Raw genomic sequence first — 18,452 nt, forward strand, 5'->3', positions numbered from 1 at the left:
TATCTATGCAGAATCGGCAGAGGATGGGTGCTTATTCTTTCTGCTCCTCACTATTTCCAGATTCTTATGAATATTTCTCTATGGGATAGAAGATGGAGAAACAGCCTATTCACACTGCCAACAGGGAGCTCTCAAATATTAACTGACTGCACTGAAAGCTCTTTGCAAGCATTTTCATTTTGACCTAACCAGCTCTGCTCTGCTGGCTGGTCTCATGGCATTCTTTGGTAGTTCTTACCTGACATGGTTATTGCAGAATTTTGTCAGCTGGGGCTGGTTGATGAAAATAGTCCTTACTTCCTCTTGGTCAGCCAGTGAGGTCTTCTCTGAAACATCATCTGTCTTCTCATAACCTTAAAAAGAGATCTTCTTATTGTACAAGAAATGTTTTATTGTCCAGACCAAAAACACATTTCATAACTAGTCTAGAATATGAAATCTGTTAAAAGCTACTTGCTTCCCCTTACTGTTGTTTCTTTTATAATAAAAAGTAACATCCCCATATTTAACATTTCTACTAGATTTAAAGGGCAGCATTTAACAGTCATGTAAAAACTGAGCCATATCAAAAACAAGACATAACATCAACTTTACATTTCCCCCATAAGTGTTCAACTTCTTTCCTTCCACTATATAAAAAGATGCCCAGAAGTAAAAATTAATTTTAAACTGGTTTAAATTACAGTTTTAGGTAAAACTAACAAGGTAATTTAAAATATAGTCAAAAATTTAAGCATATGCATTTAATACTTTTCTGGGTTTTTTCCCAGATGAAGACAGAAGAAAAGATAAATAGTAAGGTTTAAATAGAGAACTGCAACAATGATCCAACTCACTATCATCACCTATTTTTTTCTCCAGTTAGAATTCATGTTCACAAATGAACTTTAAATTTCTCAAGAGCACTTCAAGTCATCTCATAATCATTGAAACAACAGGATACATTCAACTGGGTACTTTGTTGCAATGTTGACAAACGCTTTAAAAAATACATACAAGTTCTAGAACAGAATATCAACAGATAGTATTTTAAACAGCTTTTTGTATCTTCTAGTGAAAAATCAAAGGGGTGATAACAGTACTGTATCTCCAAAACCCATTTTTCTTCTCTTTTCTGCCTAGCCAATGCCAACTCCTCCCATAAGACCTGCTGACATGTGGTTTCTTCTGAAGTGTTCTATGATGTTCAAGTTAGGTAAAACGTCTTTGGGTTTCCACAGCCCTCTGAACCTCCCCACTCTTCAGCAAAACACTTACCAGAAGGTTTTGTTGCTGCCTGAGTCAGGTTCCCCCTACCAGAATGGGAACTCCCTAGGGCCATAGAGGGTGTGTTATTCATCTTCTCAACACCAGTGCCAACAAACAGCAGGTACCCAATGTTTGCTGAATACATATACCCAATGAAAAATGAGTGGTTGACTGTTTTTTGAGGGCAAGAAAAGCTGCTCCACCCACTGATAAAAAAACAACTGTTGGCCAAGTGCTGGTAACAAACTATGTGAAAAGCTGGCCTGTGGGGTTTGTTATAGTATGAAACCAGAAAATCACTGAGGTGTTCTACAAAGGTGAGAAGCATGAGCACAGGGACTGGGGTGTGAGAAACGGTGTCATGTGTGCAGGGGAAAGCAAACAGGGCAGTGCTGCTGGAGCACAGACAGAAGGCGGACGAGAAACCACGCTGAGGAAGCGCACAGGCCAGGTCCCAGAGGACCCTGCGCTCTGCTTGGCAGCCAACCACTGAAAGCTTTCCAAGTAGGAGGGGCACAGGGTGAGAGGCACATTGTATCCTTATCACCCTGGAGGTCACATGGCTCCGAGCAGATTCTGTCACACCCATTTTACAGTTTCAGAGCCAATCAGCAGCTTTGCTCACAGTGTTTCCCTACACCATGTTCTAAACACATACTTTTCCCTCTAGTTTTGTATAATTGAAATTTCACACATGGGTTATTGAATAGAGGGAGATCAATCTTTAAAAAAAATTGAGTCCTTTATTAGGTCTTCCTTCGTGGTAGCATGAAGACCAGAGTGTGCTGTTTCCCGCCTCTGGATTAGAGAGAGAGCCTCAAAAAAACCAGCTCTTCACTCCACTCTGAGCTGATGTTCTCAGGTTGTGTTGTATTTACTTTATATAATGGACTTTTGAGTGTTGTATCTACTTTATGTAATGGGACTTTTGAGGGCCCGGCCCTTGGATGTCCTTAGCTGAGGAACTGGGTGTTACTCCCTCCAGACATACCTACTTACATTGAGGTCTCAAACGCTGCTGGGAGAGCACTGGATATTGCTATCCACTGAAAGCAATTGGATACTGCATCTCCCCCTCAGATATTAACTTGTATTCAAGAATTTCCGTGGGGCAAAGGATTTTCCCTGAACTAAAGGGATTGGAATTAACCCCATACCTTATGTAGGAATCAGAGTAATTAAAACAATCCTAATGGATTAGTAGGGGCCCAACCTAGGTCAGATAATAAGGCATCTTTAAAGAGAAAACTCACCAAAATGAAAGGGAAAATCTAAACTGTAAACTGTTGCCAGGGGTAGGACCATCAAAGAGACTGGATGGCTCTGAGCACAGGATTTCACAGATAACATAGGCTTTCTTTACCCAGGGATTACAGAAAAGCTTTGGAAAGATATTGTACATGAAGCTGAATGTATGCAGAACGCTTGACTCTGTTGTGCCCTGACCAGGTGTGATACTGAGGAAGGGAGATCTGCACTGAAAGCAGGGAGTGAGGCTCTCAGCCAGTGGAGCTGGTAGGCACCTCTCCCCTGTCTCCTCAGCAGTGACATGGAGAGCCATCAGGCACCTGAAGCCCACTCCCAGAATGTCTGAAGGCCAGAGATTGCAGGTATCACCTTCTGTTATGTATCCGATTCTGTTTACTCCTAGCAGGTGACAGCAAGCTAGCAGTAAACAGGCATAGCAACCTCAGAGGTTCTCAGAAATATCTCAGTGAACATACTCGACCTCAGAGATCATCAGGAATATTCTGATGAAGGTACCTGGGAAAAAGACTAGCATTTTTGCTAATTTGGAAGTGAGAGTTTGTAACCATTATAATTAAACTCTTCAATGCAATCATCTTACATTGCAGAAATGGGCAACTTAGGTCTGGACTTAACGTAAGTAACCTGTCAATCCAGACTCTTTCCATGTAAAGAGAAACGGACTCTTCTATTTGATTAACGAACCAACACTTTGAGGAAGGTAGGTAGCAATTTTGATCTCACAGTTCTGGGTTAAAGGTGAAAACACATTTGCTACATTCAAAATTGAAAGTTATTCAATATGCACCAGATAATTCTATTTTATGATTTCATTTTTTTTATTTCCTCTGCATATCACCACCTTCATCAGCTATAATAACTACATAAAGAGCTACATGTGCACACCTGGGCAATGCCTAAGCTGAGCTATTAGAATGGTGACAAAGGCAATCAAAATAGGAGAATCCTTTACCACCCTGCCCCAAAGCGGGTCAAACTAAGATGGTGTTCCTTCTTATACATGGTTCTATTCCTCATTTTAAGGAAGGAACCCATGTCCCTTGCTATTTGTTTAATAATTTAGAGGGTTCGTTCACATAAGTCATTAAAATTTACTAGTAGCTTTTAATCCACCTGTCTGAACTCCTAAGGACCACTGAAAACTCTGACGCTTTTATGTCATCCCCTCACAGAAAGCAAGGGGAAGGCGAGTGCCGTTCTTGATCTGGTAACAGTTCTGAGTCTTCCTGGTAGGTCAGGCCTTCAGAAGCCTTCTTTGTCTGTAAGTCATGCTAAAGGTGAACTTTACTGAGAGAAAGAAACGCATCTTAATCATGCTCTTTGGTATCTCTCTCAGCTTTTCCTAGCACAATCTTGTGCAAAGAGGACATACAATACTCGCATATTTAATGGAAATGGACTTCAAGACATTCAACAGACTGCTTCTGAGATCCACTCAGTGCCCCACCCATTTTCTCTGGGTTCAGACTGAACTCTGAAGCCCACGACGCAATGGGTTTGAACTCCGTATTAAGTATAGTCGAATGAACAGTATTTGGTAAATGGCAAAGCCAAGAATAAAACATGGCCTTAGATAGTTACTTACTTTCACTAGGCTTCAGTTTCCTATCTGTCAAAGAGAAGTATTCTGTGTTCATGTCCTGGAATAGCTGGTAGTAAATGAAGGAATATGTATGCAATGTACTTAAAACACCTAATATTGTAATAGATTACAATACATGTAATTTGTATTACAATAAATGTAATAGATATTGTAAATGTCTATTATACTTAAAGAGTTAACAGGGTGAATAATGATACAGTCATAGGCTGAGCCTCATAAAAATGGGAGGCGGCTTCTGGGTTAGAGGTTGAAGAATGTTTTGGGGTGGTAATTCTCTACCTTGTGGTGTAATTGACCATTCACCTGCTTCCCTTGTTACATGGTAAGTTACCTATTATACCTCTGGTTCATAGTAAGCCCTCAAAGCCTGATGAATTAACAAGTGAGCAAAACCAGATTAGTAATATACTAGAAACAGCTCTCTTTCAAGTAGACATATGTTGCCCAAGCCTGTAGGACTGATGTCCAAACAACAATTAGTAAATTTATGATGAGAAGTAATTGCCATAGGAACTAGAGTAACTGAAGTTCCATAATCAATTCAACTCTCCCAGATTGGCCTATGTAGAAGTTAAATGACCAAAGTAACCCACCCACCAGTGGTTAGGTGAACTGAGACTCTCATAGCATTAGGGAAGTACAGCCTGATGCAACCAATCCTGCTAAAGGGGTAGATGCATCTGTAGGACCAACCTCTTAAAAGTTTGTTGCAATATCTTGACAATGAGGCCATGATACTTCAAGTCTGTTGGCTAATGCTTCTATTCCCTTCTGCAGAGCTGAGAAGAGTGCTGATAATGTTTAACCCCATGACTTACCCCCCTTCCTTGCCCATCTCCATACCCATTTCCACCTTCGAATACAAATTGATATTTAATCTTCCAATGGGATTAGCAAATCCTGTAGGCCTAGGAACCAATCTAGCCCCCTTGCAGGTGACTTTGCTCCTGTATATGTTAGTCTTAGAAAGAAATGAGAAGGTATACTCAATTCCCAAATTTCCAAGTTGTTGGAGACATCTCAAAATGGCCCACAAGTACAGACACACAAAGTAAATGATGATAGTAACACCAGATATATGCTCCTTCCTCATATTTTCGATTCTCCAAGAGACTAACTCAGGCATTCACCCCAGTGTCCTTGGTGCTCAGTCAGACGTTTGACATCCACTAATAGCATTATTACTCTTCTTAAATTAAGTTTCACAGAGCAAACTGGCAGGCAAATTCATACACCTATCACTTTGAAGAATGGAACTGAGCAAGGATCCTTTTCTATGTATGAAAGCACATTTGTATAGCAGCTTCTGGGAAATCTTAGCTTCTTTCAACATTGTGTTCTCCAAGGTCTGTAACTTCTTAAAAACGGTCAGAATCAAACCAGTTCCCAGAAAAATGAATCTGGTCTAGCTTTTATTGAAATGAGCAAGGAAAAGACTTTTCCTTATTTATGCCAAATAATGTCTGTAATATTCTGCTTGATTCCTATTCCCCCTGCCAGCAGAAAAGCAATTTTGTTTTCTGAATTGTGGTTTATCTCAAGCAATAATAAAATTAGCCAGTATTTGCTATGCATATTTTAAACCACAGACTCTAAGAGGCCAAATTTTGCATTCTTGGTCATAAAATGGCCAAATGCTATTTCTAAACTTCAGAAGGACCAAGAATTTCAGTAGAGGGAATAGTCACATGTAACTTTTAACTACTGAATATGCTAATAAGATTACTTTGTATTACCAAATAAAAATATACAAGCAACATCCTTCTGGTGACTATTTTAGCTTCCAGCAATAATTTTATTTGTCAAGAAAACAAAGGATGCTGGTGGGTCACTATCCTAATTATGACTCTGAAGTGAGCAAGTGCTCATCTTCCCCGAACAGTGTTTCATCACTTAACCCACTTAGGGGCTGTGAGGTGAGCTCAAGTTCTTCTACCAATTACCCACATGACCCTGCACAAACCACTTCATCCCTGGGGGTTATTCTCTTCCTTTGTAAAATGGGGAAGCCAGGCTAGGCTAATAATCTGACAGTTACTCTCAGCTCTAAAATTCTGTGAAATTAATATCTGCTGAGCAGCAGGCAGAAAAGAAATCAATAGTTTTGTTCAGAAGAGCAGGAAAATTCTGAAAAACAAAGTAAAAAAATTTCCCTTCTTGAGCCTTTATTGAGATGTTTCACAGCAACAGTTGCCTTCCTTAATCTGCAGCCAAAACTCAGTCACGAAGTGAAATGGTGCTTTGTGATGGTAACTCAACATCCATATTTGAAAAGCTAAGCAGTGACTATAATCAGTTGCCAACAACTACCTGGCACCTACTGATCAGTGACTACTGGGTTGCTGAGAATGACAACACAGAGTCTTCCTTTCTTCATCTGCCCAGATTCATCATCACATGCTTATATGCATACAGTACAATGTAACAGAGGAAAATGCTCAATAGTATAAGTGAAAGGCTTCTGACCTGCTCATATGAGAGAAGTATCATTTCTGAAATATTCCATTTTTCATCCGAAATATCATGATCTAATAAGACCTGTTGTTCATTCATTTGCTTATTCATTCATTCAACATACTTAAGAATCTACTATGTTTTGGGCATTTTAAAAATGTTATAGAAACAGCAGGAAATAAGATAAGGTCCTCTTTCTCAGGGACTTATTTTCTAGAGAAGAAGAAGATAATTACAGAACATGGTAAGAATGAGGAAGAAAATAAACAAGTGATTGTAGAACAATTGACAGAAGTCTCTGTGCTTAAGTTTCATTATGCATATAATAGAAATAATAACAGTATCTTACCTCAAAGGGTGGTTGTAAGGACCCAGCGAGTAAATATGAGAACAATGCCTGGCACGTAGTAAGAGTTTAGTAATGAATGTGAGCTATTTTCATTGTTGTTGTTATCACTGCTAGTGATGCTACTATAGCTGCTGCTATTTTACACTGAGTGGTCAGAGAAGACGTCTCAAGGAGATGCTGAGTTGAGACCTTGATGACACATAAAGGAAGATAAGGGACAGTTGTCAACCCAAAAGGGGGAATAGCAGGAAAAGCCCTGGAGGGGAGAATGAGCTTGGCATTTCCAGGAACATGAGGGCCATTAATAGTAAACAGAGCATAAAACAAAAAGAAGCAGGGCCAGATTGGGAGAAACAATAAACAGCCTGAATTTATATTCTTTATGCAGTAGGAATTCACTGACAGGTTTAAGTAGAAAGACCATTTCGAGGACACTGTGATAATCCAGGTAAAAGATGATGAGTCCTGGGTTAGACTGGTGACAGAGATGAAAGGAAGTGGATGCATACATTATACTCTGGAGGCAGAGCTGGCATGAGCCATATAACCTCTTCATGATTGCATGATGCCCCATAGTACTACCGCCTGGTGCTACTCCACGCAAAAGCCCAAGACATGAAAGAAATGTAGGATTTTTAAAAATCTGACCCACAATGTTTTATTTTGATCACATGCTAAATTTACAATATTTTGGATGTGTTGGGTTACATATATTGTTCAAATTAATTTTGCCCATTACTTTATTGTAGGATTGTAAATACAACAAATAATTAACCACTTAATGAACAGAATTCTCTTTACAGCCAAACAACCCTAATCCTTAGATACCATGCATCCTTTTTCTCATTATTACATGGTAATCAATAATGTGTAAAATACAGAATATAATGAAGGAGGGCATTAAAGAATCATGCCTAAGAATGAGAGAGACTGTTTAGGTCTACCAGTTATGAGCTCTGGTTACTTTAGACAAGATAATTAACCTTTAGCTACCTACGCTCTTACATGAGTTTGTGGGGATTACATGAAATAATGCATGTGTAAAGTGGCTGGCTCCTCATGCATATGCAAAAATTCTAGCAATTATTTTTATTATGAAATCAGAAAGGCATACTATGGGAGAAAATAAATAGGCTATGTAGTCAGATGTATGTTCAAATTCAGATTATAACACTTCTACATGGGCAAATTATTTTATCATCTGAGTCTCAGCTTCCTCACCCATAAAATATGGTTAATGTGAGGATGACATTATGTTAGCAATGTAGCACAATACTTGTCATTCAAACAGTTCCTGTCACCCTATCCTCCCCACAGATTAATCTCCCCTTCAAAATACTTGATACGGGAAAACCAAAAGTCTTAAAGACTGTAATGTAGGTATTAACATTTACTTATTTTGGATAATATTTATAGTTGTGACCAGTGTAAATCAATATAGACAGCAAAATAATAAATTTTGCCATACAATTTGGTAAATTAATATTGAGTACTTTTTTTTTTTTTAACAAAATTGTCATCTGTATGGGGTTATGCAACAGAAATGCAGGGGTGGTAGGTAGGAGGGAGACAAGAACAAGATACAAAATCACTGTTGCCTGGTAATACGGTTATAGAACCATTAAGTTTTTTGCAGACTCAACTTTATTGCAATTATAAGTAAGGCTGTAATTGGAATCAGAATATCTATTATATTATTTCCTAAACATATTTAGGAGAGTGCAATTATATAACTTTTCACTCAATGGTTTCCAATATTAGGCATTAAAGGGACCATATTAGCTGATCAAGTTTCTTGACTTAGGTTGGGGTCATTAAACAAGCAGTCATGCTTGCAATAGTCAAAGAATCTAATAAACGAATATTAACAGGGAAACTAGACAGAGACTTTACAGGCACAACTGCAGAACTTAGGTGTGATTAAAGTTAGGTACTACTAAGATGGAATTATTAGCATTAACCACTATCCTTTTCAAAGGCTTAATAATTGAAAGTCCTGAATATATATACGCACACATATGTATTTGTATATATTGTTTTGATACAGAAGCTTAAGGATATATATATACACAGATATATACATACACACACACACACACATATATATATATATATACACGCATGTATGTGTGTGTGTAAGCTTCTTAAGCAGGTGCAGCAGCTCCTGGAAGCACATGAAAAGCTTACAGAAAGGTTGAGGAAGATCTAAGGCAGCTTGACTAATGGACAATCAGTTCAAGATACCACAGATTCAGTCCTCTCTGTGTTCAGCCTTTTCATCTCTCCAGATGGCAAATTGACTGTGATTGGCTTAGCATGGGCCATGTGCTTACTTTTAAGTCAAAGAGGGGCATGGTAACTTGATGGAGCAGTCCCCTAAGACTATGGGGGAAGGGGGAGTTCTCCAAAGGAAAGCAATGGGCTTAACACACACATACACACACACACACACACAAACACGTAAGCTTCTTAAGCTGGATCAAAACAATTCTTGGCTGAATAATTAAGATGTTTGTATTTACTTTGTTTTTAGTGGTATCTTAGTACAGATAGTTCATTTAATTATAAATACAGAAGCAATTACTGCAGTGACAAAAGAGGTTTGAAATCCCATGTTCTGCATTGTTAGAGCAGAACGGTCACTTCAAATGTTCGATTGTGAGCCTGACAGCAGCTGTTCAGAGACGGGCTGGGGGAGAGAGAGAGAGCTCATGAAAAGAAGGAACCACCACTCTGGAAACAATAAACTGGGTGCTTCAAAGGTAAAGACTTACAAACCACATTTTCAAATATGGCACTGAAGAAATCAAACACCCTTAAAAGCATGGAAATTAAAGTGGAAACTATTTAGCAATACCTCTCAAATTTCTAGATCATGACAACAGTAGCCAGAGGAAAAATGGAATTTTCAGTTGCATTAATACACCATCCCTGTACCGAGTGTTAATGCAGACTCTGTGCAGTGGACAATCTGCTCTTTCCAGCTCGGCATCTGCTTCTCCTGGAAACAGCCCATTGCTTTCCTTTGGAGAACCCCTCCCCCAGAGTCTTAGGGGACTGCTCCATCAAGGCTCCATGCTCCTCATTGACTTAAAAGTCAGCACACAGCCCATGCTAAGCCAGTCAGTCAATTTGCCATCTGGAGAGATGAAAAGGCTGAACACAGGCAGGAATGAATCTGTGGTATTAGTCAAGCTGCCTTAGATCCTCCTCAACCTTTCTCTAAGCGTTTCATGTGATTCCAGGAGCTACTCCACCCGCTTAAAGGATATGCTCAGCCTATATATTATGGAATCTTGACAGAATCATTTCAGTCCTCTGTTGGAAGCCAAGTCCTGTCCCAACACCCATCTAATGTAGGTAGGCACTGATGCCCTACCCAGACTGGCTAGCCTTCTTCAAGAAGCTAAGCCCTGTTCCCTGTACCTCAACCACTAGCTGGCTTTTCTGATCGACATGGAATGATGACCTGGAACCACAGTGCAATTTTCCTGCTTAAGAATAAGCAGGCTACCTGGAACCTTCCCCAACAGGCCCTACTTGCTGGATCAGATCTCTTCTGATGTTAACAGCCGCCCTAAACAAGCTCTGAGTCCAGCATGTTCTGGGACAACTGTGGATTGCAACTCTAAGGAACTTGCACAATAGCCAAATGGTTTTCCACATCCCTACCTTCCTCTCCATCACCCTCTTGTTCATGCAACTGTGATGCTAGCTCATTACCTCCAAGTCCATCTGAGTTATAACAAAACGTTACATACCCTTGATCATGTAAAACATGGTTATCTCCTTCAACAATTGATAGCTTTTCATTATACAAAAGGGTTCACTTTTTGAAAGAGTTCTAAAAATGAAGATTAGGAGACATCACTTGTCATATGGAGACTTACTCAAGGTTAGAGAGTCACTGAGCACCAAAGCCAAGACAACATTTGGAAATTGATAAAGTTCAACCCATATCTAAAGCTCTGACACTGATAGATAGATTCATGCATTCATTCAACAATTAAATTTGACCTCACCTCTCCCTTTAACTCTATCCTTTGCTGGTCTATTACACCTCAACAGTATTTCCAGTTCAGACATTTCTCTACCCCTTCAGCCTTGTTGGATGCTACTTAAGTGTCAAAATACTCTCCTTGGCCATTCTTCTTTGAAGGGATACCTACAAAAGTTTTGAATATATTCTCTATGTAAAAGACCATCATACATCTGACACTAATCTTTTGAGCTATATGCTTAGTTCAATAATAATAAATGCTATACATGCTTAGGTACAGAGGATGGGACAGGCACAAGGGTATGGGTAAGTATCTATTAAGTATGCTACTCTAATATGGGGAAATAACATGAATGACCCCTCAGGAAAGTCCCTTCTGTGCACTAAATGTTTACTAAATTTTCTATTTCAATATAAGGCATCCAAAAATTCCCAGAAATTTATAGTCTTGTCTCTATCCTAACAACCACTAATATATTTTGTCATCAGGACCTGTCATTAGTAGACATGGTAAATGACATGTTTCTTTAAGTGCCTTTGAGGGAATTGATTTAAAAATAAACAAGTGTAAAACACACCACAGCAGTTATTGTCTAAAAAAGGAAAAAAAGTAATGGCTTAACATTTCTTGAACTCACGCTAAATTGTGACAAGCCCCTGAAGTAGCACTACAAATTCTAAGTGGTGGATTCTAAAGAGTATTCCTGACATTCAGAAGAAAGGATATCCTTAAGCAGTATTACAAGGAAATCTATAGTATGCCTAGAGTTGGGCCTCACACATAGTAAGCAGTCAATCTTGTTGGCAGCCAGCCTTGGATATTAACCTAAAATAATAGTCATCTTCGGCATGCTGAATTGCTTGGAAATAATAAAACATTTACTAACGCCATTTCATGCTTAACTGGAAAAGGAACCAGAACAATGAAAGACAGAAGGAATTTAATGACATCTCCTTGGGAATAACCCACAGATAACTTTATCTGACAGAAGAATTAAATAGTATATTTGCTAACATAGATGTTTAAAAATTGACACAGAAGCAGACTGCACCAGAAACGAGGGGTTGCAACCACCAGACATCTACCAAGCATCTCCTAGAAGTCTCAATTAGCTTAAAGCACCACTGACTTGCAGTGGCATTAAGTTCACCTCTAAAAATGCACAGGAAACAAGGCAGACTGACACTACGGACTGGATTCTAATCCAAGCAAAAGTGGTAAAGTAGTAACGATACTCTTCAAAAAATAACTGTATCAAAGAGTTTTTGACTGTCAAAGGGGAATACCAGTCCATGTCAGATATGTATTCTGGATTTCAGGAGGGCACATTTCAATTTATTATCAAGACCCACAAAATGCAGAAGCCCCAACAGCTGTCCAAACCCACATGCTGAGTAATTGTGGAAGGCCCTGACAAGTGGGAGAGGTGGTCAGGGAGGGGTGAAGGAGTTGTATTTAGAGACCACTGCTGCTTCACAGGAAGTACTTGAAAAAGCACAAGATTAAAAAAAGATCACAGGAAAGGTTGAAAATAGATAGGTTCACATGTTCAACAGTGAATATTAACAGATGAACAGACATCTGAGACGGGAGGAAAGGTGTTGTAAAAAACGTTAGAGACCACTCGATTTTCTCCCCCTTTCAACTGGGACACAAAGAATTGATGAGATGAGCCTGCTGCCTAGAATAGATGATACAATGTTGTTAACAGATAATAAAAGGCAGAACTTCTCAGCTCCAACTTCTACTTTGCTTCAATTGTCTATCAAGGATAATCATCTTAAGACTGGAAAGGTTAGAATGAACATTAGTTTGAAGAACTAAACCAAAAGACAAGGTAGGGGATTATTTTAAGAGGGAAAAAAAGAAAAATCAGCACCTAACTGCTCTAAATGAATTCCTAGCCTATAGCAAATACATATATGTATGTGTAGGTATATATAATTATTTTCTAACCTACAGAACTGTGAGAACCTGCAAAATAGTTAAGTGAACTGTTACTAATCAGAGAAGAACTATGGTGAATGAGAGAGGAACTAAAAGATGAAGACAATTTAGTCATCGTTCAGTATGCATGGGGGATTGGTTCCAAGACCCCTTACAAAATCTTCAGATGCTCAATTACCTTATATAAAGTGATGAAGTATTTCAAATAACCTACACACATCCTCTTGTATATTTTAAATCATCTCTCGATTACTTATAATACCTAACACAATGCCTACACATCACTTGCATGGATTCAACATAGTACTTGGTGTGTGGCAAATTCAAGTTTTGCTTTTTGAAACTCTGTGGAATTTTTTCTGAATACTTTTGATCCATGATTGGCTGAATCCACGGATGTGAAACTCAGGGATAAGGAGGGCCACCTGCACTCTCCCAGTGTTCTAAAAAGAAGATGGATCATAAAGATCATAAACCACTGTTTTTTAAAATGGGAGTCTACAGATGTGCTTTCAAAGTTCACAGATTTACAAAATGGGATCCACTGCTTCTAAAGGATTTTTGGGAAAGATCTGAAAATTCAGAAGTTAAAAGAACATTTCTGAGAATTCAGTTAAACATGGAACTGAGCTTAATTATTTTGAAAGCAGTGTTTCTCATACAAAGAATATATTCTCAAAGACCAAAAAGAAATGTTTCCTATAAAAAAGGTCTTTTACATTAGATAAGTCTGAATAATAATGCTATTGGCCAATGAGTTTGAGGCCAATGCTAGTCAAACATTAAGTGCGGCTGATTAACAGACTGCTTAAAAGGGAGGTGGTGACTGGTGGGGATCAGTAAGCCTCCACTGACCAAATCCCTCTTCTTTCTTTTCAAAAATAGAACCCTCAGCATCTGGATTTCAAGAAGGCTTCTGTGTAGGCCCTATTGTTATAAATGAAGACACACGATTCCATGATTATGAAACAATGTAGATTCACAACTATGTAGCTGACAAACATACATGGAGGGGTCTCACATACTAAAGCTATTCTTTGGCCATCCCTGCCTGTGAGCCCTTCTGAAAGAGCCTCCCCTGGGTCACCCTTGGACTCGGTCTCTCCTTCCATCTCCTGGCCTGGCCTAGTACCTGAGCCCTAGGTGTCAGGGTCAACATGGAGCACCTGACCAGCCAGGCCAGTCAGATCCCTTTTAGAGAATGTGGATTTGTGGTCAGTCAACTCAGCACCAAGTAAGGAACATCACGGACAGTTGGGCTGGAGGGAGCATCATGGCACTCTGAAGCCACATGCATGCCAAAGTTAGGAAGTGAAGGAGCAGACATACAGAGACTTCCCCCCCGCCAGAAAAAAAAAAAAAAAAAAAAAAAGAACAATGAACCTCTGCTGTGATACAAGAGGATCCCTTACAGTAAATGCCTAACTTGGTAAGGGCTCTGGGTGCAGACTGCCTGGGTTCCAATGACAGGATAAGGACACATGACATGATTAATCAATGTACAGATGACATGAAAAAAATCAGAATTCTAGAAGATTTTGAAAGGCTGAATAAGTTGAAGGTTCTATACTAAAGGCCTAAAGAAGCAACTGTGTAAATACAATATGGGAGACACCTGACCCAGCAAGGCATGTAGAGCATAAATGTTTTTACTGCTTTTATTGCTTTCTTATCAAGAAAAAACTTGCTAGAATTTGAGGTGTCTGAGAATGGAATGGGCTGTCTTAAAAGGGTGTGTGTGGGTGTGTTCCCTTCACTGTGAGGTATTCAAGCCATATCAGTTACTGTGTTGCATTAAATGACTTCTAAGTTCCCTTCCAACTCTAGAATCCAAGGATTCTATCCTTTTAAATTTCTTTTTTTTTTTTTAAGACAACTATAAGCTTATTGAGAGAACCACTGATACAGTGCAGGGTGCAAGTTTTCCGCATTTTGTACATGGAAAAGAGTATTATTAAATTAGTTACTACAAATGCTTGTAGGATAGTTAACCCCATTGACTTCAGTAGCAGTGTGTTCATAGGAAGATAGAACTGAATTACAGCTCTGAATGAGCTAGGCCTTAAAAAGTACTGGGGAAAAAATGAATGAACAATGATGAAAGTTATCTGAATCATTACAACTTTAACTTTTAGAGCTATTTACACATTTTATAACATACAGACAGGTAGATATATGATTAGTTCCAACAGACTAGTCCTCGTTTTATTACAAGAAGCAGAAACACCCAAATAACATCATTATGCTGCTACATTAATCTCAGAATGAGTCAGTGGAGTTTAACTGGCACCTGCTTCTTATCTCCATTGTGACTTTGCAAGAGAGGAAAACAACTCATCTTTGTTTTTTTTTTTTAAACAAAGTCTCAATCATCAAAAACATCCAGTTAAGAAACTAAAGTCTTCCTGCCCATTACAACTTTGGTAGGGACATCAGTACAGCACACACAGCAACATACACTGTCCACAAACAAGACAAGTGTTTTATCCTACAGAACCAGACACTACCCAGGATAAAGAAAGTGTGACACTCTCATCTGCCTGTTGATAACACAATGCCACAACCAGGTTTGCCCAATATCCAACAAATCCATTAAATAAAGCTACAAAAAGAGGAAACCCACAAAAGAGCATCCAAGAACTCCAGCACGCCCTAACGAGACTCTGAGAATGGGTGTGGCTCTGGGATGGCTCATCTACCACAAGCACTGTGGGCAGTACTGAAGAACCTACTAAGACTGGTCAGATGAGACTGGCTCAAAAAGCCAAGAATCATTTTCACAAAACAAAGTAAGGAATGGTCGGTATCCTTCAGTTTGTCAGGATGTAGCTAAAGAAGACGACAGAAACCTCCACTAAACAGATTAAGATAGGATGTGTGAATGACAGCTGGTGGGCTGCAAAGACTGAAAAGACCCAGCACAGTGCTCAGTGACATTAAAGCAATGACACCTACACATGTGTGAGATTGCCGCACGCCCTACTCAATCCACAGGTAGAACAAAAACGATGCGAGGGTGGATGAAACATGCTTCAAGAACCTTCTAATGCCATAAATAAAAATCACTCCCTGCAGTAAGTACCTCCTAATGCAACATTTTACCTCAAGATGCTACTACTACTAATTGGAATCATGAAATTAGCTCCCTAGACCTGCTGGTATACCGTGACCACTGCCATGCAAGGTGTGATGGGCATACAGATGAATATAAGAAAACTCCACGAAGACTTCAAAACCACTCCAGCGTTTTTAAAAGTTCAGTTTCCAAAATCTGAACAGCCTGATCTTATCCCAGTCACTCACCAGATGCAGATTCAAGAAACATTTGCTTAGCACCTACTTTATAGTAAGTGCTTTCATTTAACATATCCACTCTGGAAAATGTCCCTGCAGTTTGGAGCACCTCAAGAGCCAAAAGAACACAGTGATGACGTGAAAGACTGTTCTCATCAACTCTGACTGGGCAGCAAAAAGTCCTGGCAATGTAATTATCGATCCCAAACAGAATAAATCCATACAGTTCCCAGATACCTAAAATTCATAGCAATGGGGAACACGTATTACACTAACAGGTGCATTTACTGAAATTCTAAAGAATATTCAGAGAAAAGAAGATGAGGGAAACAGAAGATGGAAATTCTGAAATCCAGATTTTAGGATGAATGCAATACTCTAAGAGAATAAAATAAATGTCTACAAACATATGTATTTTTGACACATGGGACTTTCTCACTCCTTTCTAAGATGCAAGCTGGTTTTCATACCTTCATCCCAGTGTTTTCTATTTCGGTAAATGGCACCACTGTTTTGGGCTCAGGGCCCAAAACTTTAGTCATTTTTGACTCCTTTTTTAAAAATTCCATATCCTAGTCATCAACAAATCTGTTGGATCTATCTTCTAGCTATATTCTGAATCTTGACCACTCCCCATCATGTCCACTGATGCTTAGTAGTTGAAGCCACTATCATTTCTCCTTGTTTCAACCCTTACCCCCAAGATGAAATCAGAATCCCTGGGGGTGGGACCAGGGGTCAGTGTGTTGAAAACTCCTTGGGAGATTCCAGTGTGTAGCCAGGCTTGGTCTCCTCACTATCCAACAGGCAGATGATTCGCTGGTAGGTATTATCACTTTATCAAAGAGAAACAGGAGTCTCACAGAGGTTAAGTGACATGCTCAAGGCCGCACAGCTTTGAAGGGCCAGAACACACATATCACTCCAGGCCTACAGGAAGTCCCAGTGCCTCGTTTCACTTTCTCGCCAATTATTTATAGGGCATTAGCTTAGGATGTTAAAGATAGCTTCAAGCGTAGTTATGTCACAAAACAAATATGCCCTACTTTCAGGTGGCTACCGTGTCAAGTCATCTGGTACTGAGCAGACCAAAAACACATGAAACAAACAGTAACAATGGTGATTTATTTGCTTCAATGAATTTTTATTTAAAAGGCCAATTTTAGCTGAACATATGGAAAAATATCTGACCTATAAAGAAATCTACTAAGTTCAGACTGAAGGCCTTCGTATTAAGGCTTAGTTAAAATGAAAATATATAGGAGAGTGGTTCACCAACCACAGGGATAAATTCCACAGGGAAATTCACTTAATAAGTTCAAGGGGGATTCAATTTGGTACCTGGGGAAATTAAGAGGGTTTTTTCTTTTGCTAATTGTATTCACTTGGAAGTCAACAAAAGGCCAACTCATGTAATGATTCTCTTACTGAACTTTAAACAAAGAGACAGAAATCAGTCGCCATCTGGGGTTAAATTGAGCCAACAATTCAGAACTTTCCATCCTCTACAAGATCAAATTCTGGCTTTTGAAAATAATTTCCATCTGCAAAGTACAAATCACATTATCACCTAATAAAAGGAAAGTCTAAATGCAGAGACAAATAAGGATAGATGAGAACTATAAAATAAACAGCAATCACAAATGCTGGACACAATGCACTTGATCTACAGTACTATGGTGTTTTTCTAATCCCCAGAGCGTCAAGTGATAATCTTCCCACTCGGCAGTGGCCACCAGCAGCATCCTAAAGCTAGAACCCAGCGCCCATCAGAGTGGCCACCAAGGAACACAATGGCCAAATAAAGAGTCTCAAATATTGGCCTCATCTCAGCAACTAGGGAAGGCAGGCAAATTGGGAGTTTTCACATTTTGTACGTTAACCTATAAAAGATCATCTCATGTCATAATGGGATAAATCAATAAATCTAGACTGACGAAAATATACTCCTTGAAAAAAAAAAAGTTGCCACAGAAATTTCAAAGACTATTACCAAGTCATTATGCTATTTTTTTCAGCTGCAAATGACTAAATATTTGGGCTACAAATATAGGCTGAATAAAGCAACTAATTACTACAACATACTAAAAGCAAGCAGGTTAGCAAAAAACTAGTAATGACACTGCAGAAAAGTTCATATTGAACAAGCTCCCAGAGTAGATATAACACCAGCTAAAAATAAACTATATGTGTTGTACTCTTCACTTAGTTGTACTGAACTGAATGTTCAATTCAGAATTTTAAAGAAAGTCTTCAAAACCTAATAAATAGTATTAATGTATGACCT

General features: G+C 39.0%; 1 protein-coding gene across 4 annotated transcripts in view; it reads right to left on the reverse strand.

Annotated features, from left to right (window-relative positions):
• The window catches only part of ATP8A1 (ATPase phospholipid transporting 8A1), a 247,709-nt gene that overhangs the window by 217,464 nt on the left and 11,793 nt on the right, over window positions 1-18,452 (reverse strand). For all 4 annotated transcript variants that reach the window (XM_019025804.4, XM_055384700.2, XM_019025805.4 and 1 more), the window contains exon 2: window positions 239-353. In XM_019025804.4, coding sequence (XP_018881349.2) covers window positions 239-353 — 115 coding nt within the window. The remainder of the gene's footprint in view (window positions 1-238; window positions 354-18,452) is intronic.

This window comes from Gorilla gorilla, chromosome 3 (assembly GCF_029281585.2).
Source record: "Gorilla gorilla gorilla isolate KB3781 chromosome 3, NHGRI_mGorGor1-v2.1_pri, whole genome shotgun sequence".
Lineage (NCBI taxonomy): Eukaryota > Metazoa > Chordata > Mammalia > Primates > Hominidae > Gorilla > Gorilla gorilla.